Here is a 25,862-nt window from a genome sequence, read left to right on the forward strand (position 1 = left end):
CATTTATCCCTCAAAATGGGGTACTTCATGAGGTGGGAAGACTAACTTCTCCGTGTCTGATTTTTCTCATCTAGAAATAATTTGCTCTAAGGCAGACAGCTAGTAAGTACCATCTTCACAATTAGCACTTGGGTCTGAAAAGCCCATGCTCTTTCTACATTTCTGCATTAGGAAGTTCATGCGGGAGTCACAGCAAAAAAACAGACTGAAATGAGAGCCTGAACTAGGTTAGTGACAGGAGAACTGGAAAAGAGGTGAGAGAGATTACAAAGGTTACAATCATTAGAATTGGCAACTAACTAGATGGGGAAGCAACAGAGAAAAAAAAAATCATGGAAAATCCCAAGGTTTGAAGGATGGGGGACTGGAAAGATAAGGGCGTTACTAACAGACCCAGTGGGAGAAATTCAGGTTTAATAGAAAGTGGGGACATTTTACACACGTCAAACTTGAAGTGACAGTGAGGCATGTGCAACTGAATGTAAGTGCAGCAGAGCTGGAGAACTTAAGATGAGGTCTGCATCCGAGGGGAAGGGTTTGGATGAGATTACCAAGTCAAGAAGGGGGCCAAAGACATATCCTGGTAAACACTTCCTTCACAGGGAGGGTGAGGAGGTGGGGGAGGCAGATGTAGACCAACCAGAAGAGGAAAGAGTCACGGAAGTCTAGGAAGGAAAGGTGATCAAGAAAAAAGACGTGGCTTACAATGCTTGTAGATAGGCCAAAGACAATCTGAACTGAAAAAGAAAAAACAAATTAGACTTATTGACTAAGAGATGGTTTCTGACCCTTTATAAAGTAGTTTCATGAGAGTGGTTGAAGGCAAAATTCAGACTGTAAGAAGTTAGTAACTCATGAAGGAAAGAGACAGAAGCATTAAAGGAGAGGAAGACAGAATGATGGCTTGACAGATACAACAAGATTGAAAAATAATTATTTTTCCCCTGTAATAGGGTAGATGAAGGAGATTTTAATGCATTTATAGGTGGAACAACAAAATTCAGTGAAGAAGACTTAAAGAATCAAGAGAAGGGAAAAATAATTGATGAAAGAGAGTATCAGAACAGTCACGGTGAGGATTCAGAAAGATTCTACCATTCTAACCCTCAAACCTCATCGCAATACCAAAGTGCCTATGCTCTGAGTCAAAGACAAAGTTCAGAAGGTGCAGTCATTCACTGATGCCCAAAATACCTGGAGAAACAGGTTTGGGAACATAAAGAGAGACATTTCAGGTCAGTTCCATCTAAACGAGCATTAACTTGTTACTAAATTATGACTGAGACTCACTGTAGGTACAAACACACTATTTTTTCACTATGAGGCCCTTTCCTATCATCTCCTGTTCAAAGCCTGCATGTCCTTCAAGATTCCAAGGCCTAAAACTGTTACTTCCTTTTTCCCTCTTTTGGAGCATGTATAATATTCTACCTAGCATTTTACTTACAGGCTTGTGTTTGCTTTTCCCATCTTGAAAGCAGATAATGTGCTTACTGTCTTTATAAAATGCCCTACACAAGTTCCTGTTATGGCACAGTGGAAATGAATCCAACTAGTATCCTTGGGGATGCAGGTTCGATCCCTGGCCTCACTCAGTGGGTGAATGATCCAGTGTTGCCATGAGCTGTGGTGTAGGCCGAAAATGAGGCTCGGATCCCTCGTTGCTGTGGCTGTGGTGTAGGCCAGCAGCTGTAGCTCCAATTCAACCCCTAGCCTGGGAACTTCCATATGCTGAGGTTGTGGCCCTAAAAACAAACAAACAAAAAACCCTTAAATGCCCCACAATATAAATATTGTATATTTGGGGAGAAAAAAGGCAATAAATACCTGTTAGATTGTGAAGGGTGTGTGTGTGTGTGTGTGTGTGTGTGTTTAAGAGAAAGAGACTGGGAAATCTACTTGTCTTGCAGGGCACTATGTGAATACAGCAGCATTTTTCAGGCAAGTGAGAAATTGTCTGGAAAACTACTAGACTGAAAAAAGGCTGAGGAATTCCCATCATGGCGCAGTGGTTAACGAATCCGACTAGGAACCATGAGGTTATGGGTTTGATCCCTGCCCTTGCTCAGTGGATTAAGGATCTGGCGTTGCCGTGAGCTGTGGTGTGGGTTGCAGACGTGGCTCGGATCCCACGTTGCTGTGGCTCTGGCCTAGGCTGGCGGCTACAGCTCTGATTAGACCTGTAGCCTGGGAACCTCCATATGCCGAGGGAGCGGCTCAAGAAAAGACAAAAAAAAAAAAAAAAAAAAAAAATCTGATTAACCAAGTATTTATTCTAAAAATAGAGGTGTCAAAGAAATAGAAAAAAAAAAGTATATTAAGTTTAGGGTTCTGTGAAGGTTTTTTTTTTTTTAAAGGACACAAACTTTTAAAAATTAACAACATTAAATGTTGGTGAGGATACAGAACAATCAAAACTCTTATCCATTGCTTGTGGGAATGTAAAATGGAACAACTTTAGAAAACTGGCAATTTCATAAAGAGTTAAACATGCACCTTAACCCAGCAATTCCATTCCTAATACTACTCAAAAGAAATGAAAACATTACGTTAACAAAAGGTGAATGTTTGTAATGGGTTAATTTACAATAACCAAAAACTGGAAACAAACTAATGTCCAGTGTGGATAATGTCCACACAATAACAACTACTCAGCAATAAAGAGGAACTACAGAGACATGCAACATATTACATATGACATTGTGTTGAGCAAAAGAAGCTCAATACAAGAATCACACTATGCAATCTTGTTTATATAAAGTTGGAGAACAAAAAATAACTCAAGTGAAAAGTTTAAACAGTGGCTGGGGTAGCCTGGGAAGAGACACAAAGAAACTTTCTGGGGAGATGGAAATAGTCTACATCGTGGGTCGGGGGCATGAACTAATCACTGGGGGTTTTTTATTCTTTATTTTTGATACTTTGACATCTTGAGGCCTTGTGAACATCAGAGGACTGCCCCTCCCAGGGCTATTTAATTCCTAGACTAGAGATAGCAAACAACTCACCTGCAAGAGTCCCTTTCACAAGCAAATCCTCTAATCCAGAGCCTGCACTCCTAACTACTTGCTCTATTGGGCTCTCATACTCAGGATCACTATTCTCCTGCCTAAATCACCCCAGGTTCAGGTTTCAGACAAAGGGACAGCTAACTAAATGGATTCAAACTAGTCTATCTTGCCTTTTTTGTTGTTGTTGTTGTTGTTGTTGCTATTTCTTGGGCCGCTCCCGCGGCATATGGAGGTTCCCAGGCTAGGGGTCTAATCGGAGCCGTAGCCACCGGCCTACGCCAGAGCCACAGCAACTCGGGTTCCGAGCCGCGTCTGCAACCTACACCACAGCTCACGGCAACGCCGGATCGTTAACCCACTGAGCAAGGGCAGGGACCGAACCCGCAACCTCATGGTTCCCAGTCGGATTCGTTAACCACTGCGCCACAACGGGAACTCCTTGCCTTTTTTTTTTTTTTTTTTTTTTTTTTTTTTTTTTTTTTTTTTTTAGGGCCATGGTGCGGCATATAGAGGTTCTCAGGCTAGGGGCCTAATCGGAGTTACAGCTGCCAGCCTATGCCACAGCCACAGCAAGGCCAGATCTGAGCCACACCTGCGACCAACACCACAGTTCATGCCGGATCCTTAACCCACTGAGTGAGGCCGGGGATCAAACCCGAAACCTCATGGTTCCTAGTCGGATTTGTTTCTGATGCGCCACGATGGGAAACTAGTTTAAGATAGACTAGACCACAAACTAGTCTATCTTAAACCTGCTTACTCTGCCTCTCCAGTTCCTTCCTTGGGAAATCACAACCAAGTCTCTTGCCCACACTGCCCTCCTGCTCCTTTACCCCTGACAGTCACTGGCACTTCCCCATGTGGCTGCTAGGGGTCTGTTCCCTTCTCCTGGGATAGAATATAACAAACTATCTTTTCAATGGTAGTGCCTCCTAATCTGTTGGCCTTGCCATACTTGAAAAATAATAAAATCTGTATTTTGGAAGAGTGTGGTTTATTCAACTGTATCCACTTACTGAAACCATACAGCAAAAGATCAATGCATTTCAATAGTGCCAATTTCCTTTAAAAAACAAAGAACTGTGGGAGGTATAAACTATTGGGTGTAAGACAGGCTCAACAATTAATTACACAACATGGAGAACATAGCTAATATTTTGTAATAGCTGTAAATGCAAAGTAACCTTTAATATTGTATAAAAATAAATAAATTAAAAAAAAAAGGAAAACAAAGAAAGAACTGGAGAAATCATCAAGTGGATAAGCGGAAAGTGGGTGGAGGTACAGTTGAAACAAGAACGTCAAAATGTTGATGCAGTTGTTATTGTTGGGTGATGGGTACATAAGGGTTAGTTATACTATTCTATTTACTGTACATTTGTTTAAATTTCCCTAAAATAAAATGTTTAAAAAAGAAAATTTTAAATGTAAAAGTAGGTCACAGTATTTAACATATTGACTGGAGCAGAATATCCACAGCCTTCAGAAAAAAATTATATGGAAAAAAAAATTCATACCAGACTGTGGGGAGACAGGTCACAAGGTTAGGAAGAGAAAAAAAAAGTCAAGAAATACAAGAAAAAGAAATCAAAAGTAAGATGCTATAACAGAGAAAAATACATGCAAAATAATGTTTATCAAATAACTACTAACTAGATTCCAAAATAAAGTAAATTTATTCAGGAAGGAAAACTGCAAAACAGGAAAATACACTTAAAACTGGAAGCCTACAGAAAATACTATGCAGGCTTGATCTGAATTAAAAGCAAATTTAAAGTTAATATTAAAATAATTTCTAATCATTAAAATGCTTAAAGTTTTTCTTTCTCTTTCTTAAAACCCAATTCTCCCCATTTTCCAAGTATCTCGTATTTGGTTCTATCTCTTATCTTCTTATTGCAGAATACCACTGCAATCTACAGGTCAGAGAGAAAATTTATGAAAGTCCAGTAATACAGAGAGTTTCTAATAGAGTCTGCCTCCTAGTAGGTTAAGATGGACCCCTATTCCTAGATAAGATGATTCTCCTGGATCCTAAGTTCGAAAATTAACGGACAGATATTCTTAGCAACTGTTGGACCTATGGCATTAAAACTATTAGAGAAGGAGGCCAATGGAAGTCTTAGAGCTCACCCAGCCCAAATTTCACCAAAACATTAATCTCTAGGTTAACTGCAAAGATCAGTGCTACCATCAAAGCTTGCTTAAAAAGATGCATAGATGGTGATTCCTATTATATTCCTTTCTAACTCTCCAATTTGTCTCCAAAACATGCGCATCTTAGAGGATGACAACAGATTACTGTAGATTCCAACTGTTCATGCTTTTCTAGATGTGGTCTCCATGTGGAACAAATCAATTAACGCCCTGGCATGTAGGTACTAATTTTCAAATACTTTTTTTTTCTATCCTAATAAACAGAGAGAATTAAAAGCAGTTGGCTTTTACCTAAGAGAGATTCAGTACATTTACCATACTGCTACTAGGTTATATCAACTGTGTGCCACTAATTGGTCTATACCAGCAGGTGACAAACAAGCCAAATCCAGGGTACCACTTCTTTTTGTAAATAAAATTTTACTGCCACCCAGCCTCACCTATTTTTTTACGTATTACCTGTAGTGGTTTTCATAGTACACCAACATAGATAAGTAGTTGTAATGGAGACCATATGGCTTGTAAAACCTAAAATATTTACTACCTGGCCTTTTACAGAAAAAGTCTGCTGACTCTTGGCTTACAAGGACCTAACGTCTTAACACCTGACAAAATATTATATTTATTCTATTGATTACCTCATGCCAATAGGATCTGAAGAAGAGACTGTATATACCTTAGGTTAGATACCTTAGAATGATACATATATGCCAGAGAGTGAAAAATAATTAAAAATTATAGAAGCCTACCACCTTAGTCAAGTTTCCAGTGGTTAAAGATCTAGAGTACATTGAAAGTAAAGATCAAGTTGCACTAAGAAAAGATACACTGCTTAGTATGCCTTTCTAGATTTGGGTATGCTGCTCCAACATGTTTTACTAAATGACAATGGTTGAGGAGGACCCAAAGCAACAAGGATCCAAACTTCCATGCAGGACATTCTGCCACTCAGGCCTTACAACCTATGGATCCAATGGTGCTCAAAATATCTGTGGAAAAATTGGGATGATGTTTTGAGCCTATAGCAAACCTGTAAAGAAAAATCATAAAAGAGGCTGCAGGGGTTCTGAAGCGACAACATTGCCCTCAGGCAAAAAGTATTTCCATTTTGAGAAGTAGTTCTTGTCTTGCTTATTAGCCATGGCAGAACCTACTGACCCCACCATGAATAATCAGATATATACTGTGAAACCCAAAGCAACCACAAAAACAAACAAGTGAAACAAGAAGAAATAATAAGCCAACAAGGAATAGAAAATGGGTCAAAAGTAATCAATACAAAAAAACTCAGAAAAAGAGAAGAGCGATCAAAACCAGAGGGGACAAAAAGAAAAAAAAGCCAAGAGAGTAAACCCAGTCTTATCAATAACCACATTAAATGTAAATGGTATAAATATCTAAATAAAACAGCAGATATTGTCAAACTGGATTTTTCTCCAAAAGACTGAACTACACGATACTTATATTTAAAGAAATCACTTTAAATATAAAGACATAAAAAGGATAAAAGAAAAAAGATGGTAAAAGACACACCATTCCAACACTAATTTTAAAAAAGAAAATGTAACAGCTATGGTAATAAGTTAGATTGCAGAGCTAAGAATATTACTAGTTGTAAAGAAAGCAATTTCAAAGTGTCAAAGGAGTGCATGCATCAAAAGAACAAAAACAATCCTAAATATTTAATAAGATTTAAAATATGCAAAATAAAAACAGTAGACATACAAGAAGAAAAACATAAATTTATACAAATATAGTCAGAGATTTCAATAACCCTCTCTCAATAACTGATGGAAGTAGACAGAAAATCAGAAAGATATAAAAGACTTGAACATTATCAACCAACTTGGTCTAAATGATATTGGTCACTGATACTGCTATTGGGGGACCATTACCCAATAACAGTAGAATATACATTCTTTTGAGGAGTTCTCTGGTGGCTAGTGGTTAGGATTTTGTGTTTTCACCACTGTAGCCTAGGTTCAATCCCTGTCTGGGAACTAAGATCCTGCATCAAGTTGCTGCATGTCATGGCCAAAAAAAAAAAAAAAGAATATTCATTCTTTTCAAATGAACACAGGAAAATTACTAAGATAAACCATGTTCTCAATAATAAAACAAGTATCAATAAATATAAGAGGATTAAAATCATACAAAATTTGGTATATGGCCACAATGAAATTAAATTTGAAATCAATAACAGAAAGATATCTGGAAATCTCTAAATATTTAAAATTATGTAACATTCCTAACAAACCAATGGATCATGAAAGAAATCAAAAGGTAAATTAAAAAGCATTTTGAACAGAATGAAAATACATGGAAATGTATGAAATACATTTAGAGAGAAATAAATGTCTGTATTATAAAAGAAAAGAAATAAATGACCTCAACTTCTACCTTAATGGCCCAGAAAAAGAAAAGCAGGGTAAACCCTAAGGAAGCAGAAGATAGGAAGTAATAAAGACCAGAACATAAATCATGAAATAGAAAACAAAAACAATAAAAAGTCAAAGAAAGCAAAAACTGGTTCTTTAAGAAAATCAATAATAATTATAAACTCTAATAGTACTGATGCCAAACATCATGCCAAAAAATTCAATAACCTAGGTGAAATGGACAGAATTCCTTGAACTACTAAAACTCACTCAAAAAGAAAGAGATAACTTGAAAAACCCTTCATTCACCATAGAAACTGATTCATGGTTAAAAAACCTTCACACACAAAAAACTACAACCTTGAAAAGCTTCATTGTACTAAACACTTAAAGAAGAAAAAATTAAAATTCTACAGAAACATTTCTCTTATTTTGAAGAAGAGGGACTACCTCCCCGTTTATTCTATGAGGCCAGTTTTATCCTGATAATAAAATCAGAGACAACCCTCACAAAAGGGGAAAACTACAAACCACTTCCCTCATGAACACATATATAAACAAAACTTTAGCAAACTGGATCTCATGATACATAAACAGAACAATATATCATGACCCAGTGGGGTTTACCACAGAACTATAAGGTGGATTCAACGTTTGAAAAGCAATCAATGTAACTTACCACATAAAGACTTTAAAAAGAAAAATTACACAATCATCTCAATAAAGGCAGACAAAATATTTGACAGAATACAACTTCAGTTTCTGATAAAAACCACTCATCAAACTGGGAATATAAGGGAATTTTCTCAACCTAGTAAAAAGGCCTCAATACAAGCCCTAAGTTAACATCATATTTAACTGTTTTAAAAAGGAATGCTTTCCCTGCTAAGATAAGAATTAGGAATAATGCAAGGATATCCACTCTCACTACTTCATTCTTTCAGGCTATTCTTATTAACCACAGAATTCTACACTTGCAGTTATTTTCTTTTATCCTTCAGGAAATAATGTTTTCTGGCTTCCATGGTTCCCGAGACTGTATGTGTTTTTAATGGTTTGCATTCACATAGTCTACCTCTTTAGAAGCCTGGTTATTTATGACTGTTTGCCATTCTATTTTCAAAATTCTGTTGTAGACATAATTTGAAGTTTGTGAAACTATTTCTTCCAGAAAACGTCTTTGCTTCTGCCAGGATCTTTGGAGCAAAGCACTGTGTGATCAGCTCAATCCAATTTTAAAGACCAATATGATTCAAAACTAAGCTGCAGTCCTGATGAAAGCCTGTCTCCTTTATATTCCTGTCTACCCATATTCCTAGAGTGCACACATGCGAAATCCTAACCCAAAGCTGAAGGACTGCTCATGAGATTCACCACCTTGGTGGGCCCAGCTCTCTAATCCCTGTCTCTCAAATCTTGAGAGGCTGTCAACAGTTCCTTCAGAACTGGTAAAAAGCCCCAAAGAGAAAAGTCACTCCAAACACTGGGCTCATCTCCTTGATCTTCCATCCTCTCCCGTATCTTAAGAATTCTTAATAATTATGTTGGATCTCCAAAGACTTTAGGAAGATTATATTTTATTTATTTATCTATTTATTGTCTTTTTAGGGCCACACCCACAATATATGGAGGTTCCCAGGCTAGGCCTACACCACATCTCACGGCAACGCTGCATCCTTAACTCACTGAGCAAGGCCAGGGATCAAACCTGCGACTTTGTGGCTCCTAGGCAGATTCGTTTCTACTGTGCCACGACAGGAACTCCAGGAAGATTATATTTTAGATTAAATTCTAAAATATATTAGACCTATATATTCTATATAATATTTACAATTCCATTTAGATTTTCTACATGTTTTCTACATGTAGCAGGACTATTTGTCTGATCTATTCCGTCATTATTGGAAGTCTTCAAAGTAATAACCCCTTCATTTATTTCTGATTCTAAAAATTGAAATGTAATTCCAAATACAATTTGCCCTTGTAAAGTTTACAATTCAGAAGTTTTTAGTATATTCACAGGTTGTACAACCATCACCATCATCTAATTTCACATTTTTATCACCCTAAAAAGAAACCTCATAACCATTAGTAGTAGTCATTACCTATTTCCCTCTACCTCCCATCAACTGCTAATATACTTTCTGTCTCTATGGATTTGCCCATTCTGGACATTTTGTATACATGCATTACAAACAAGTGACCTTTTGTACCTAGCTTCTTTCACTTAACACAATGTTTTTAAGTTCATCCATGTTGTAGCATGGATCAACACTTCATTCTTTTTTTATTAATAATATTCCATTGCATAAATATGCCATATTTATTCATTCATCAGTCGATGGATGTTTGGATTATAACTACCTTTTAGTTGCAATGACTATTCATGTACAAATTTCTCTTTAGACATACATTTTCAATCTCTGGGATAAGTACCCAGAAGAATTGCTAGATCATATGGTAACTCTCTACCCTTTTGAGAACTTGCAAATTACTTTCCAAAGCAGCTGCACCATTTTACAACCCCACCAGCAGCTTGTAAAAAGGTTCCAATGTCTTCACATCCTTGCTAGAGCTAGTTATTGCCTGTCCTTTTTTTTTTTTTTATTATAGTCCTCCTACTGGGTGTTAAGTGATATCTCACTTTGCTTTGCATTTTACTAATGACTAATAATGTTTAGTATCTTTTCTTGTGCCAATTAGCCAGTAGCACATTTTCTTTGTAGAAATGTGTATTCAAATGTTTTTCAAATTTTAAAATTGGATTATTGTCTTGTTACCTGAATTGTGCTAATGCATATCCTGAACACAAGTGCCTTAAAAGAGATATGATTTACAAACATTTTCTCCATGTCTGTGAACTGTTTTTTCATTTCTTGAGTGTCTTTTGAAGAACAAAATTTTAATTTTGATGAAGTCCACATTATCTTTTTCTTTTTTCACTGTGTATTTGATGTCAAATCTAAAAAAAAGCAATGCCTAATACAAAGTCACAAAGATTTAAATCTAAGTTTTCTTCTAAGAGTCTGATAGTTTTAGCTGTTAAATTTAGATCTTTGGTCCTTTTAAGTTAGTTTGAATATATTTTGTGAGGTAGGGGGTCGAACTTCACTCTTTTGACTATTTCATTTCCACTTGTCCCAGCATGATTTGTTGAAAAGACCATTCCTTTACCACTGTCTTGGCATTTTTGTTAAAAATGAATTGATCATATTGTAAGGGTTCTTTCTATATTCTCAGTTCTATTCTGATGATCTGTATGTCTACCCTTACATAAGAACTACATAGGAGTGGGAGGACAAGATGGCGGAGGAGTAGGGGGACACACTCGCCCTCTCCCACAAACACAACAAAAAAAGCACATCTACAGAATAAATGACTCGCACAGAACAGCAACCAATCGCTGGCAGAGGAACCTAAACTCCAATAATGGCAAGAAGTTCATGACATTACTGGGCAGAACGGGAGAAAAGAGGAGAGTGAGAGAAGGTGAATCCGAGCGGGACGGGCGCTCCCGAAAGGGAACTGCGGAGGAGAAAGGGGTCCCGCACCCTAGAAAGTCACCTACACGGGGGAAAGATCAAATGAACTGGAGGAATCTCCAGATGCAGAGAAGAGTGTAGCAGTAAGTTGGAGTACGGAAAAGCCAATCAAGAACCAAACGGACCATCTGAACTACGGGCACAGTCACCAAAAATTGAGATGCCTGGGTGGGGGCTGGGCACCGAATCTCGGCTCCAGAGGTTAGTCCCCGGGAAAGGGCCGGGGGACGCCTGGGTAGGGGCTGGGCACCGAGATCTCGGCTCCAGAAGTTAGACCCTGAGAACGGGCTGGGGGGCGGGGCGGAGCGGAAACTGCTTGGGAGGTCTAGAAACCATTTGACAGGGCAGAGACTGCCTGGGAGACTAGAAAACAAAGCTGTCGCAGAGGAAGGGAGCAATGCTCTAGGGGCGGGGAAGTGGAAAGCCGCATCAGAGGGAACCTGGGAGAAGAGCCTGGTCTGTGCCCGTGCTGGGGAGGGGACAGAAGAAGGGGTGGGTCCCCATAGAATACCCCCCACACCACAGCAAGCTTACAGGCCCGCTAGCTAGCTGAAAGCTGTGCTTCCCAGTGCATCCCCTCCCCCCACCCCCACCACCACCTACGCTCTCGCTGAACCAGGGGCTGCCTGCCATCCAGGAGGGCTGGCCTCAACAATTGCCTGAAGCCTACCACCATAGGGGCTGTCCCTGCACAGGCCTGCTTGCCCTTTGGAGGGGCTACACTTCCGCAGAGCAGCACCAAACACCACCAGCCCCTGAGAAAAGGCCTGCAGCCCAGAAAAGCTAGAACAAGCCTAGCCAGGCCGTGAATAGATCTGCCTAAATCTCGGACGGTTTTTCTGAGTTGGGCTGCCCCGGGGAGGAGCCTCTTGGATTTCCAGCGGCCCTGCTACCCGCCCAAGCCCCCAGGGGGTGCCAAGCTCTAGAGGATCAGCTGCATAGGACTGCCAGCTCCAGGCAGGACCCCCTGCAGCCCAGAAAAGCTGCAACAAGCCTGGCCGAGTCGGGAAAAGATCTCAGACGGTTTTTCAGAGTCAGGCTGCCCCGGGGAGGAGCCTCTTGGATCTCCAACGGCCCTGCTACCCGCCCAAGCCCCCAGGAGGTGCCCTAGTGGATCAGCTGCATAGGACTGCCAGCTCCAGGCAGGACCCCCTGCAGCCCAGAAAAGCTGCAACAAGCCTGGCCGAGTCGGGAAAAGATCTCAGACGGTTTTTCAGAGTCAGGCTGCCCTGGGGAGGAGCCTCTTGGGTCTCCAACGGCCCTGCTACCTGCCCAAGCCCTCAGGGGGTGCCGAGACCTAGTGGACCAGCTGCATAGGACTGCCAGCTCCAGGCAGGACCCCCTGCAGCCCAGAAAAGCTGCAACAAGCCTGGCCGAGCCGGGAAAAGATCTCAGACGGTCTTTCTGAGTCGGGCTGCCCTGGGGAGGAGCCTCTTGGGTTTCCAGTGGCCCTGCTACCTGCCCAAGCCCTCAGGGGGTGCCCCACTCCCGTGGAATAGCTGCTCAGCACCACCAGCCCCCTGGAAGAGCCCCTGCAGCCCAGAAAAGCTGCAATAAGCTCGGCCAGACTGTGAAAAGATCCGCCTACATTCTCAGGCTGTCCTTCTGAGTTGGGCTGCCCTAGGGAAGAGCCTCTTAGGTTCTCAGTGACCCAGATAGCTGCTCCAGCCCCCAGGGGGTGATGCACCCCTGAAGAGCAGATGCCCAACACCGCCAACCCCCTGCAAGAACCCCACAGCCTAAAAACACCAGAGCAAGCTCTGCATGACAAAGTGAAATCTGCTACCATCGTGGTGTGGACCTCCCAGTCCTGTCTGCCCTCAGGAAGTCCTCCTTTGCTTCAAAGAAAGACTGTTAGCCCCATCAATACTCCAGAAAAGCCACACTGCCTCAAAAAAGATTGACCAACAACGCCAGCCCTCAGGAAATATTCCACAGCAGTGACAAGGCAAACATTGCCCGATCACGGAGAGTACAACTCCCTCAGGAGAAAGAAAACAACAAGCAAGATGAAGAAGCTGAGAAACCACCCCCAGTCAAACCAACAGGAGGACTCACCTAAAACAGTCAACAATGAAACAGATCTCTGCAGTCAGACAGACCTGGAGTTCAAAAGAGAAATAGTGAAAATACTGAAGGAATTAAGAGAAGATATGAACAGTAATGCAGATACCCTCAGAAAGGAACTAGAAAATATAAGGAGGAGCCAAGAAAAACTAGAACATTCATTTGCAGAGATGCAAACTGAACTAGGGGCAGTAAAAACCAGAATGAATAATGCAGAAGAACGAATCAGTGATATAGAAGATAGAATAATGGAAATCACTCAATCCAGTCAACAGACAGAAAACCGAATCAAAAAACTGGAAAGCAATATAAGAGACCTATGGGATAATATAAAGTGGGCCAATCTACGCATAATAGGAATTCCAGAAGGAGTAGAAAAAGCTAAGGGGATGGAAAATATATTTGAAGAAATTATTGCTGGAAACTTCCCAAATCTAAAGGATACTGGATTCAAGATACAAGAAGCACAGAGGGCCCCAAACAAACTGAACCCAAACAGACCCACACCAAGACACATCATAATAAAAATGGCAAAAGTTAGTGATAAAGAGAGGATCCTAAAGGCAGCAAGAGAAAAACAGAATGTTACCTACAAGGGAACCCCCATAAGAATATCAGCTGATTTCTCTACAGAAACACTACAGGCCAGGAGGGAATGGCAAGAGATATTTAAAGTGCTCAAAGGAAAAAATATGCAACCTAGAATACTCTATCCAGCAAGAATATCATTTAAAATAGAAGGGGAAATAAAAATTTTTTCCAACAAACAAAAACTTAAAGAATACAGCAACACAAAACCCAGGTTAAAGGAAATATTGAAAGGGCTTCTCTAAACCAAAAAGAAAGGAAGGAAAGGGAAGAAAAAAGAAAAGGAAAAAAAAAAAGAAGAAGAGGAAGAACTAGGACTGAGGAAACCCCAATCAGAGAGCAGTCACTCAAATAAGCCAGCATACAGATTTAATCATGAACATGCTTCAAACAAAATAAAATTAAAAAGAAAAAAATAAAAAAGAGTCATCAAAACCATAAAATGTGGGCAAGGGATGTTAGGAAGTAAATAACCCTTTTTGTTTGCTTGTATGTTTCTCAATTTTAATATAGTAATGAAGTGTTTGAACTTACAGGACCATCAGGCTAAAACACACAATTATGGGAAGGGGTTAGCATACTTAAAAAACACGGCAACCACAAGCCAAAACCAAATATTGCATTTGCAAAAAATGAAAAAAAAAATACACTCAAGCAGATAACACAGGAGACCATCCAACCAAAAAAAAAAAAAAAAAAAAAAAAAAAAAAGAAAGGAAGAATGGAATGGAGAACCATAGAATCAACTGGAACACGAGGTTCAAATGGCAATAAATAATCATCTATCAATTATCACCTTAAACGTCAATGGACTGAATGCCCCAATCAAAAGGCACAGAGTGGCTGAGTGGATAAAAAGGCAAAAACCTTCAATATGCTGCCTACAAGAAACTCACCTTAGGACAAAAGATACATATAGATTGAAAGTGAAAGGGTGGGGAAAAGTATTTCACGCCAATAGACATGACAGAAAAGCAGGAGTCGCAACGCTCATATCAGACAAAATAGACTTTAAAACAAAAGACATAAAGAAAGACAAAGAAGGACACTACTTAATGATTAAGGGATCCATCCAAGGAGAGGATGTTACTATCGTCAACATATATGCCCCAAATACAGGAGCACCCAGATACATACAACAAATATTAACAGACATAAAGGGAGATATTGATGAGAATACAATCATAGTAGGAGACCTTAATACCCCCCTCACATCAATGGACAGATCCTCTAGACAGAAAACCAATAAAGCAACAGAGATCCTAAAGGAAACAATAGAAAAGTTAGACTTAATTGATATCTTCAGGACACTACATCCAAAAAAATCAGAATACACATTCTTCTCAAATGCTCATGGAACATTCTCAAGAATCGACCACATATTGGGACACAAAGCGAATCTCAATAAATTTAGGAGCATAGAAATTATCTCAAGTATCTTCTCTGACCACAATGCCATGAAATTAGAAATCAACCATGGGAAAAGAAATGACAAAAAACCTACTACATGGAGACTCAACAACATGCTACTAAAAAACCAATGGGTCAATGAGGAAATCAAGAAGGAAATTAAAAACTACCTTGAAACAAATGATAATGAAGACACAACCTCTCGAAATCTATGGGATGCTGTGAAAGCAGTGCTCAGAGGGAAATTTATAGCAATATAGGCCTTTCTCAAAAAAGAAGAAAGATCCCAAATTGACAACTTAACCCTCCACCTAAATGAATTAGAAAAAGAAGAACAAAAAGGCCTAAAGTCAGCAGAAGGAAGGAAATTATAAAGATCAAAGAAGAAATCAATAAAATAGAGACTCAAAAAACAATAGAGAAAATTAATAAAACCAAGAGCTGGTTCTTTGAAAAGGTAAACAAAATTGACAAACCCCTGGCCAGACTCACTAAAAAGAGGAGAGAAAGAACCCAAATAACCAAAATTATAAATGAAAAAGGAGAAATCACAACGGATACTGCAGAAATACAAAAAACCATAAGAGAATACTATGAACAACTGTACAGCAACAAGTTTGACAATCTGGAAGAAATGGACAATTTTCTAGAATCTTACAGCCTGCCAAAACCGAATCAAGTAGAAACAGACCAACTGAACAGACCGATCACTAGAAATGAAATTGAAGAGGTCATAAAATCACTCCCTACAAATAAAAGTCCAGGACCAGATGGCTTCACAGGTGAATTCTATCAAACATATAAAGAGGAATTGGTGCCCATCCTCCTTAAACTCTTTCAAAAGGTTGAAGAGGAAGGAATACTCCCAAAGACATTCTATGAGGCCACCATCACCCTCATTCCAAAACCAGACAGAGAAACCACCAAAAAAGAAAACTATCGCCCAATATCATTGATGAATATAGATGCAAAAATTCTCAACAAAATCTTAGCCAACCGAATCCAACAACATATCAAAAAAATTATACACCATGACCAGGTTGGGTTCATCCCAGGTTCACAAGGATGGTTCAACATACGCAAATCAATCAGCATCATACACCACATTAACAAAAGAAAAGTCAAAAATCATATGATCATCTCAATAGACGCAAAAAAAGCATTTGACAAAGTTCAACATCCATTCATGATCAAGACCCTCGCCAAAGTGGGTATAGAGGGAACATTCCTGAATATAATCAAAGCCATTTATGAGAAACCCACAGCAAATATAATACTCAATGGGGAAAAACTGAAAGCCTTCTCACTCAAATCTGGAACAAGACAGGGATGCCCACTCTCACCACTGCTCTTCGACATAGTTTTGGAAGTCCTAGCCACAGCAATTAGACAAACAAAAGAAATAAAAGGCATCCATATAGGAAGAGAAGAGATAAATCTGTCACTGGATGCAGATGACATGATACTATACATAGAAAACCCTAAGGACTCAACCCCAAAACTCCCTGAACTGATTAATAAATTCAGCAAAGTGGCAGGATATAAGATTAACATTCAGAAGTCAGTTGCATTTCTGTATACCAGCAATGAAACATTAGAAAAGGAATACAAAAATACGATACCTTTTAAAATTGCACCTCACAAAATCAAATACCTCGGAATACACCTGACCAAGGAGGTAAAGGACCTATATGCCGAGAACTATAAAACTTTAATCAAAGAAATCAAAGAAGATGTAAAGAAATGGAAAGATATTCCATGTTCCTGGATTGGGAAAATCAATATTGTAAAAATGGCCATACTACCCAAAGCAATCTACAGATTCAATGCAATCCCTATCAAATGACCCATGACATTTTTCACAGAACTAGAACAAACAATCCAAACATTTATATGGAACCACAAAAGACCCAGAATCGCCAAAGCAATTCTGAGAAACAAAAACCAAGCAGGAGGCATAACTCTCCCAGACTTCAAGAAATACTACAAAGCCACAGTCATCAAAACAGTGTGGTACTGGTATCAAAACAGACAGAGAGACCAATGGAACAGAATAGAGAATCCAGAAATAAACCCTGACACCTATGGTCAATTAATCTTTGACAAGGGAGGCAAGAACATAAAATGGGAAAAGGAAAGTCTATTCAGCAAGCATTGCTGGGAAACCTGGACAGCTGCATGCAAAGCAATGAAACTAGAACACACCCTCACACCATGCACAAAAATAAACTCCAAATGGCTGAAAGACTTAAATATACGACAGGACACCATCAAACTCCTAGGAGAAAACACAGGCAAAACACTCTCTGACATCAACATCATGAATATTTTCTCAGGTCAGTCGCCCAAAGCAATAGAAATTAGAGCAAAAATAAACCCATGGGATCTCATCAAACTGAAAAGCTTTTGCACAGCAAAGGAAACCCAAAAGAAAACAAAAAGACAACTTACAGAATGGGAGAAAACAGTTTCAAATGATGCAACCGACAAGGGCTTAATCTCTAGAATATATAAGCAACTTATACAACTCAACAGCAAAAAAACCAATCAATCAATGGAAAAATGGGCAAAAGACCTGAATAGACATTTCTCCAAAGAAGATATACAGATGGCCAACAAACACATGACAAAATGCTCAACATCGCTGATTATAAGAGACATGCAAATCAAAACTACCATGAGACACCACCTCACACCAGTCAGAATGGCCATCATTAATAAATCCACAAATAACAAGTGCTGGAGGGGCTGTGGAGAAAAGGGAACCCTCCTGCACTGTTGGTGGGAATGTAAACTGATACAGCCACTATGGAGAACAGTCTGGAGATACCTTAGAAATCTATACATAGAACTTCCATATGACCCTGCAATCCCACTCTTGGGCATCTATCCGGACAAAACTCTACTTAAAAGAGGCACGTGCACCCGCATGTTCATTGCAGCACTATTCACAATAGCCAGGACATGGAAACAACCCAAATGTCCATCGACAGATGATTGGATTCGGAAGAAGTGGTATATATACACAGTGGAATACTACTCAGCCATAAAAAAGAATGACCTAATGCCATTTGCAGCAACATGGATGGAACCAGAGAATCTCATACTGAGTGAAATGAGCCAGAAAGACAAAGACAAATACCATATGATATCACTTATAACTGGAATCTAATATCCAGCACAAATGCACCTCTCCTCAGAAAAGAAAATCATGGACTTGGAGAAGAGACTTGTGGCTGCCTGATGGGAGGGGGAGGGAGTGGGAGGGATCAGGACCTTGGGCTTATCAGACACAACTTAGAATAGATTTACAAGGAGATCCTGCTGAATAGTATTGAGAACTTTGTCTACATACTCATGTTGCAACAGAAGAAAGGGTGGGGGAAAAATGTAATTGTAATGTATACATGTAAGGATAACGTGACCCCCTTGCTGTACAGTGGGAAAATAAAAAAAATTATAAAAAAAAAAAAGAGTGACTTGAACACACACACACACACACACACACACACACACACACACACACACACACACACAAAAGAACTACATAGCCTGGCAGTTTGGAAGTGTCAGTCCTCCAATTTTGTGCTTTTTCAAGATTATTTTGACTATTCTTGGTCCTTTGCATATTTATATGAATTTCAGGATCAGCTTATCAATTTCTGGAAAAAAAATACAGCTGGAATTTTCATAGAGATTTCACTAAATCTGTGTATCAATTTAGGCGTACAGCCATCCTAACAATACTGTTTTCTAATCTGTGAACACAAGACTACTTTCCATTAATTTAGGTTTTCTTTAAGTTCTCCCTGTTTTGTAGTTTTTAGCATATGGGATTTTCTTTCCTTCTTTCTTTTTAGTCACAGACAACAGAAAGTACAGTCTGTCTTGCTTTGGCCAGTAGTTGCTAGGATTTTCCTAATTTTATTCTCAGATTGTTCACTGCTAGTATTTATATTTTTGATCTTGTACCCTACAACCTTGTTAGATGCATTAGTTTAATAGTTTCTAATGGATTCTTTAGGTTTTCTACATATAAGACCATATCATATGTGAATAGAATTATTTTATTTCTCCTTTTGAAATTCGGATGACTTTTTCTTTTCCTTGTCCTGTCTAGAACCTCCAGTACAATGTTGAATAGAAATAGTGAGAGTAGATATCCTTGTCTTATTCCTGATCTTAGGGAAAAGCATCTGGTCTTTCATTAAGTATGAGGTTAGCCGTGGGGTTTTATATCAAATTGAGGAAATCCCCTTCTATTCCTAGTTTGTTGAGTGTTTTTATCATGAAAGGCTGTTGGATTTTGTCAATGCCTTTTCTTCATCTATTGAGATGATCATGTGGGTTTTTTTGTTGTTGTTGTTCTAGTTATATCTTGTATTACATCAATTGGTTTTCAGATGTTAAACCACCTTGAAGCACTAGAATAAATCCCACTTGGTGACAGTGTATAATTGTTTTTATATATTGCTGGATTTGGTATGCTAGAAACTTTAGTGAGGATTTTGGTATCTCTGTTCACAAAAGATACTGGTCTATAGTTTTCTTGTGATATGTTTACCTGGTGTGGGTATTAGAGTAATACTAGCTTCACAAAATGAGATGAAAAGTATTCTCTATCTTCTATTTGTTGAAACAGTTTGTAAAGAATTGGGAAATTATTTAACTGATAAAATTCACCAGTAGAGCTGTTTGGGTCTGCAATTTTCTATTACTTAGTCTCTATCTTTTTATAGGTCTATTCAGATTATCTATTTCTTCTAGAGTCAGTTTCTACAGTTGTGTCTTTGTAATAATTTGTCCATTTCATCAAAGTTGCTTAATTCATTTGCATACCATTGTTCATAGTATTCCTTTAAAATCTTTTATTCTGTAAGGTCAGTTGAGGTGTTCCCTCTTCCATTTCTATATTTAGTAATTTCTTGTTTTCTTGATCAATCTAGCTAAAGGTTTGTCAATTTTATTAATCTTTTCAATGAACCAGCTTTTGATTTCAGTGATTTTTCTATATTGTCTCATTTCCTATTTCATTTATTTCTGTTCCAATCTTTAGGTTTGCTTTAGGTTTGTTCTTCTTTTTCCAGTGTCTTTAGGTGGTAGGTTAAGTTATGAATTTGAGGTCTTTCTTCTTCTTTTACATTCCCCCTTTTTTGGCACCCTGTGGGATATGGGCCAGGGATCAGATCCAAGCTGCAATAGTGACCCACACTGCAGCTGTGGCAGCAGGGGATCCTTTAAATTACTATGCCAGGCCGGGGGATCAAACCTTCATTCTGATGCTGCAGAAACCCCACTGATCTCAATGTGCCACAGCAGGAACTTCCTTTCTTCTTTTTTATGTAGGTATGTATAGCTATAAATTTTCCTCTAAGCACAGCTTTAGCTGCATTTCATAAGTTCTGGTATGCTGTGTCTTCATCTTCACTTACCTCAAAATATAAATTCCCATTCATTATTTATGAGTGTACTATTTAATTTCAACATATTTGTAAGCTTCCCAATTTTTATGTTATTAATTTCTAATTTCATTCCATCATGGATACAGAACTTAATTTGTATTATTTCCTATCCTATTAAATTTATGAGGTGTTTTGCTTTCACTGCACCAATTTAGCATGAGGTCTATTCTGGAGAATGTTTCATGTGTGCTGGAGAATGGACTTCCCATGTGGCTCACAACATGTGTGCTGGAGAAGAATGTATTTTCTAATGGTGGATGGAGTGTTTTACTGATGTTTGTTAAATTTAACTGGTTTATGGTGTTAAGTCTTCTATTTCCTTGTTTATCTTCTGCCCATTAAGTCTTCAACTATCACTGCTTAATTTTGTCTTGCTCTCCTATTTCTGGTAGATTTTGTTTCCGTTATTTTGGGGCTCTGTTGACAAATGTATATATGTTTTTAATCATTGTACCTTAACAGGTGGATTATTTTATCATTTATGAAATGTCCTTTGTTTCTAACAGCAATTTCCGTTTTTTGCTTTTTTTTTTTGGTCTTTTTAAGGCCACACCTGCAGCATATGGAAGTTCCCAGGCTAGGGGGTCCAATCAGAGCTGTAGCTATACAGCCTACACCACAGCCACAGCAACACCAGATACTTAACCCAGAGTGAGGCCAGGGATCAAACCTGTGTCCTCATGGATATTGGTCGGGTTCATTACCAATGAGCTGCAGGAACTCTGAAATTTTTGTCTTAAAGCCCATTTTGTCTGATATCAAAATAACCACTCCAGCTCTCTTCTGGTTGCTGTTTGTATCACATATCTTTTTTTTTTTTTTTTCCCTTTTACCTTCAAACAATTTGTATCTTTGGGTTTTAGGTTTTTTTAAATTCATTTTTAAAACCTCTAAGCTCTTGACTGGAATGTTTCATATATTCACATTGTTAAAATCTATTTACATGTGATTATTGAGGTAGCAGATTTACATCTTCCATTCTTATTCTGATATATTTTTTTTTGCTCTATTCCTCCTTTACTACTATCACTACAAATAATTTTATACTGCAGTATTTTAATTTCCTTAGTAATTTTTCACTATTTTTTGCGTTATTTAGTGGATGCTCTAGGACTCACCATATACAACTTAGTTTATCAGAAACAGCTTCAGATTTATACTAACTTAATTCAAGTGAACTATAGAAACAGTTCTCCTACATCTCTCTAATCCTTTTCTCCCATTTTTGTGGCATTGCCATATATACATTACATTTATAAATGTTATGAACCCAAAATACATTGTTATAAGTATTTCTTTACATAATTTTATGTCTTTTAAAGAAACTAAGAGAAAATAAGACAGGAACTAAATTTTTGCAGATTTCATTAACATGAATGCTTATTTCTGGCTTTCTTCATTTGTCCTTGTGGAATCAAATTACCATCAGGAGTTACTTCTTTCACCCATTGCAGCTTTGCTCCAATCCACCTCCTTTGTGCTGCTATTAGAAAACATTACATTTCTGTATGACATAGGCACCAAATAATTATATTGTTTTATATAATTGCTTTTTAAATCATTTAGCAAAGAGTGAAGAAAAAACGTATTTTTACTGTTTTCTAGAATTACTTTTACCCAGTTCTCTGATTTTTTTTTTTTCTTTTTGGGAGGGGTATGGACTCAAATTATTGTCTTGCTTTCAAATACTAAGAACTTCCTTTAGTATTTAAGGTGAGTCTTCCAACAAACTCTTATCTTCTGCTTATCTGAAAATATCTTTATTTAACCTTCTTTTTTTTTGGCTGCGCCCATGGCATGTGGAAGTTCCTGGGCTAGGGATCAAACGTGAGCCACAGCAGCCACCAAACTGCTGCAGTGACAACTCCAGATTCTTAACCTACTGCATCTCAAGGAAACTGTTAACCTTAACTTTTTTTTGTTTTGTTTTTGTCTTTAGGGCCACATGCACAGTGTATGGAGGTTTCCAGGCTAGGGGACAAATCAGAGCTGTATCTGCTGGCCTACAACACAGCTACACAGGATCTGAGTTGCGTATGTGACCCACACCACAGTCACAGCAACACTGGATCCTTAACCCACTGCGCAAGCCCAGGGATCAAACTTGTGTCCTCATGGATGCTAGTTGGGTTCGTTACTGCTGAGCCACAGTGGGAACTCCCTGTTCACCTTCATTTTTGATGGACAGCTTTACTGGATACAAGATTCTTGGTTGAGTGTTTTTATTCCTTTTTTTCCCTTGAGTATTTTGGACATATTATATGAATCACCTTCTTGTCTCCATTCTTTCTGTCAAAAAGCCATCTGTTAATCTTGCTGTGGTTCCCATGTAAATGACAAGACGTTTTTCTTTTGTTGCATTAAAGATTTTCTCCTTGTCTTTGTCTTTCAACATTTCTAATGATTCATCTATTTGTGGATCTCTTATATGTATCCTATTTGAAGTTCCTGGAGGAGTAGATTAACATTTTTGAGTAAGTGGAAACTTTTTAGTCATTATTTCTTCAAAACTTTCTGCTCTTTTCACTCTCTCCTTTACATCTGGTTCTCCCATCATGCATATGTTGCTTAATACTGCCCTGTATTTTTCTGCAATTCTGGTCGTTTTCTTCATTTACTTTTCTCTCTATTCTTTGGATTATATGATCTCTACGGATCTTCAAGTTTGCTAACTCTTTCTTCTGCCAGTTCAAATCTACTGTTGAGACCAACCAGTGTATTTTTTCAGTTATAATTTTCCTCTAGAATTTCCACTTGGTTCTTTTTCTTTATAATTTTTATGTCTTATTAATACAGTGTATTTGATGTTGCATCATCATACCTTCCTTACTTCTTTAATCATGGTTTCCTTTAGTTTCTGAAGATAATTATAATGGCTACTTTGTTTTTATTTTATGGCCACATCCACAGCATATGGAAGTTCCCAGGCCAGGGACTGAATCTGAGCCACAGCTGCGAACTACGCCACATCTGCATCAATGCTGGATCCTAATAACCCACTGCGCCAGGCTGGGGATCAAAACTGCACCTCCATAGCAACCCAAGCTGCTATAGTCAGACACTCAACCACGGCGCCACTACAGGAAATTCTAGAATGGCCACTTTGAGGTCTTTGTTAAATATGACATCAGATCACTCTCACAGGCAGTTTCTATTCCCTGCCTTCCTCTCCCCTCCCCCCACTTCCAGTGTATGGATTATATTATTCCTCTGCAGGTCATGTAATTTTTTTCACTGGAAACTAGAATATTTAGTAACATATTTTAACAACTATGGGTGGTGATCTACCTCCTCTTCCCCAGGGTTTGTTACGGTTATTTGCTAGTTTGCTTGTTTTCTGACCAGCTGGATTATTTTAGTGAAATCTGCTTCCCTTTTTCTCCCGTAATTTATATTACTCAAACCAAATATGAAGTGTTGTGTTCAGTACTAAATGCCACATTTGAAGAATACTAACAAACAAAACATATACAGAGGAAGCTTTCAGGATGATGAAGGCTTCAAAATACCATAGACAAAAAGGCTAAGGGAACTGAGGATATTTTATATGAAGTCAATCAGACTAGTAGGATAGAAAGGACACAGAGTTGCTGACTTCAAAGTTCTGATACAGCAGAAAAGAGGGAAGGAGAGGTCACAGAACTTAGGCAAATGTAGCATTATGGGAAACAGATTTTAACTCAAAATACAAGGAAGGAATTTTTTAAACAAATATTTCAATAATGGACTATGTTATCATATAAAATAACAAAGGTCCCACTGTTAAGCAGAAGTTTTCAACATGCCACAACTGTTGAGGATGGTATTCCTTGTTTTGGAGGGGATGTCTGAGTAGATGATCACATTTTCTGTGACGGTCAAGAACCCTAACCTTAATTAAATGTAGGCATTTTTACATAATGCAAAAGCACTTTACATGCCTATAGGTCTATATTACAAATAAACTATTATTCTTTTCTAGAAAAATATACACAAAGAAATCTTCTTTAATATTCCCCTAACAAAGAGTGCTTTTGAGATTGCTATTTAAAGTATTTTCCTGGGAGTTCTCTGGTGACCTAATGGTTAAAGATTCAGTGTTGTCACTGTTGTGGCTGGGGTTCAGCTGTAGGCCTGGGAACTTCCATATGCCCTGGGCCACACACCTCCCCATCCCAGCACCATCTGCCAAAAAAAAAAAAAAAAAAAAAAAAAAGGCATTTTCCTGATTAGTTACACATTTGAGAGATGATTGTATAAAACACTGGGAGAAATTATTACTGTGAACTTCCACATTCTTTCATGTACTTACTTTAAAATTTTAGAATAATTCATTTTTAAGAGTTCCTTAGTCCTTAGTAAATATTTTTTTAATGAAGTAATTGAGATCCAGAACTCACCAGAAGAAATCTTACCAGCACCTTTATAGTCAACAGAAAATGCAGATGTTACTCCATTGGCTGACCCCAGTTCACCCATGGAAATTTGATAAGGGGGCCTCAGCTTGATTTCCATCTGCATGTCAGACAGATTTATCTTTGTTGAAAGAGACCTGGGATTATTATATCGCTGCTTGGTCCTCTGAATGAAGTTATCTATGTAAAATAAAAAATAAATTTCCTTGCGGTCATCTGTTAATTAAATCATTTGAGAGTGCTATCTATGTTTATGGACAGTAAATTTTGCAATAAACAGTTTAATCAGTTATCCCAAACTGTTCAATCTGCCAGGGAATGTCCTAATATTATTTGTATTTAATGGTTAATATATCCTGGTGCCATCAGTTTTTCCCACTAGAAATTATACTCTAGAAATTAATAATTATAAATACAGATTTAACATTACATGACTGAGACTATTTCTATTATATCCACTTAAGGGAATTACTCCAAACTTCTACAAAAAAAAGCCAAAAACAGCTCCCTTTAAATTTAAACCAAAGTCTTAAGTTTTATAGACATTCTGATCTTATAAAATATTAAGTCTGACAGTTATTTACCAGTTTAATTACATTAAAACATATACTGTAAATTCCATATTAATATAAATCTGTTTTCTTGTTTATTGCTTATACCATTAAAACAAATGTTTTAAAGAATAAATGTTATTTTCACTATTTACACTTTGGATTTATTTTTTCCCTTCTACATCAGGAGTCATGCAAACTAATGTCCACAGGCTAAATATAGCCTGATTTTTTTGTAAATAAAATTTTATTAAAACATAACTATACTCATTCATTTATCTATAGCCTATGGCTAATTTAAA

At 38.1% G+C, this 25,862-nt stretch overlaps 1 protein-coding gene across 17 annotated transcripts in view; it reads right to left on the bottom strand.

Annotated features, from left to right (window-relative positions):
- SEC22A (SEC22 homolog A, vesicle trafficking protein) overlaps positions 1-25,862 on the bottom strand; it is a 120,599-nt gene that overhangs the window by 69,827 nt on the left and 24,910 nt on the right. For 15 of the 17 annotated variants that reach the window (XR_014824659.1, XR_014824662.1, XR_014824660.1 and 12 more), the window contains one exon: positions 24,995-25,189. The exons of the other annotated variants lie outside the window; for them this stretch is intronic. Coding sequence is in view for 8 of the 15 variants with exons in the window: in XM_084990978.1 (XP_084847104.1) it covers positions 24,995-25,189 (195 nt within the window). In the remaining 7 variants the exon portion in view is untranslated. The remainder of the gene's footprint in view (positions 1-24,994; positions 25,190-25,862) is intronic. 17 annotated transcript variants of the gene reach the window in all.

The sequence above is a fragment of the Sus scrofa genome, chromosome 13 (genome assembly GCF_054392235.1).
Source record: "Sus scrofa isolate SSC_HxYL_T2T_F1_AM1 chromosome 13, Sscrofa_HxYL_maternal_Yorkshire_Landrace_v2.0, whole genome shotgun sequence".
In the NCBI taxonomy this organism is placed as follows: domain Eukaryota; kingdom Metazoa; phylum Chordata; class Mammalia; order Artiodactyla; family Suidae; genus Sus; species Sus scrofa.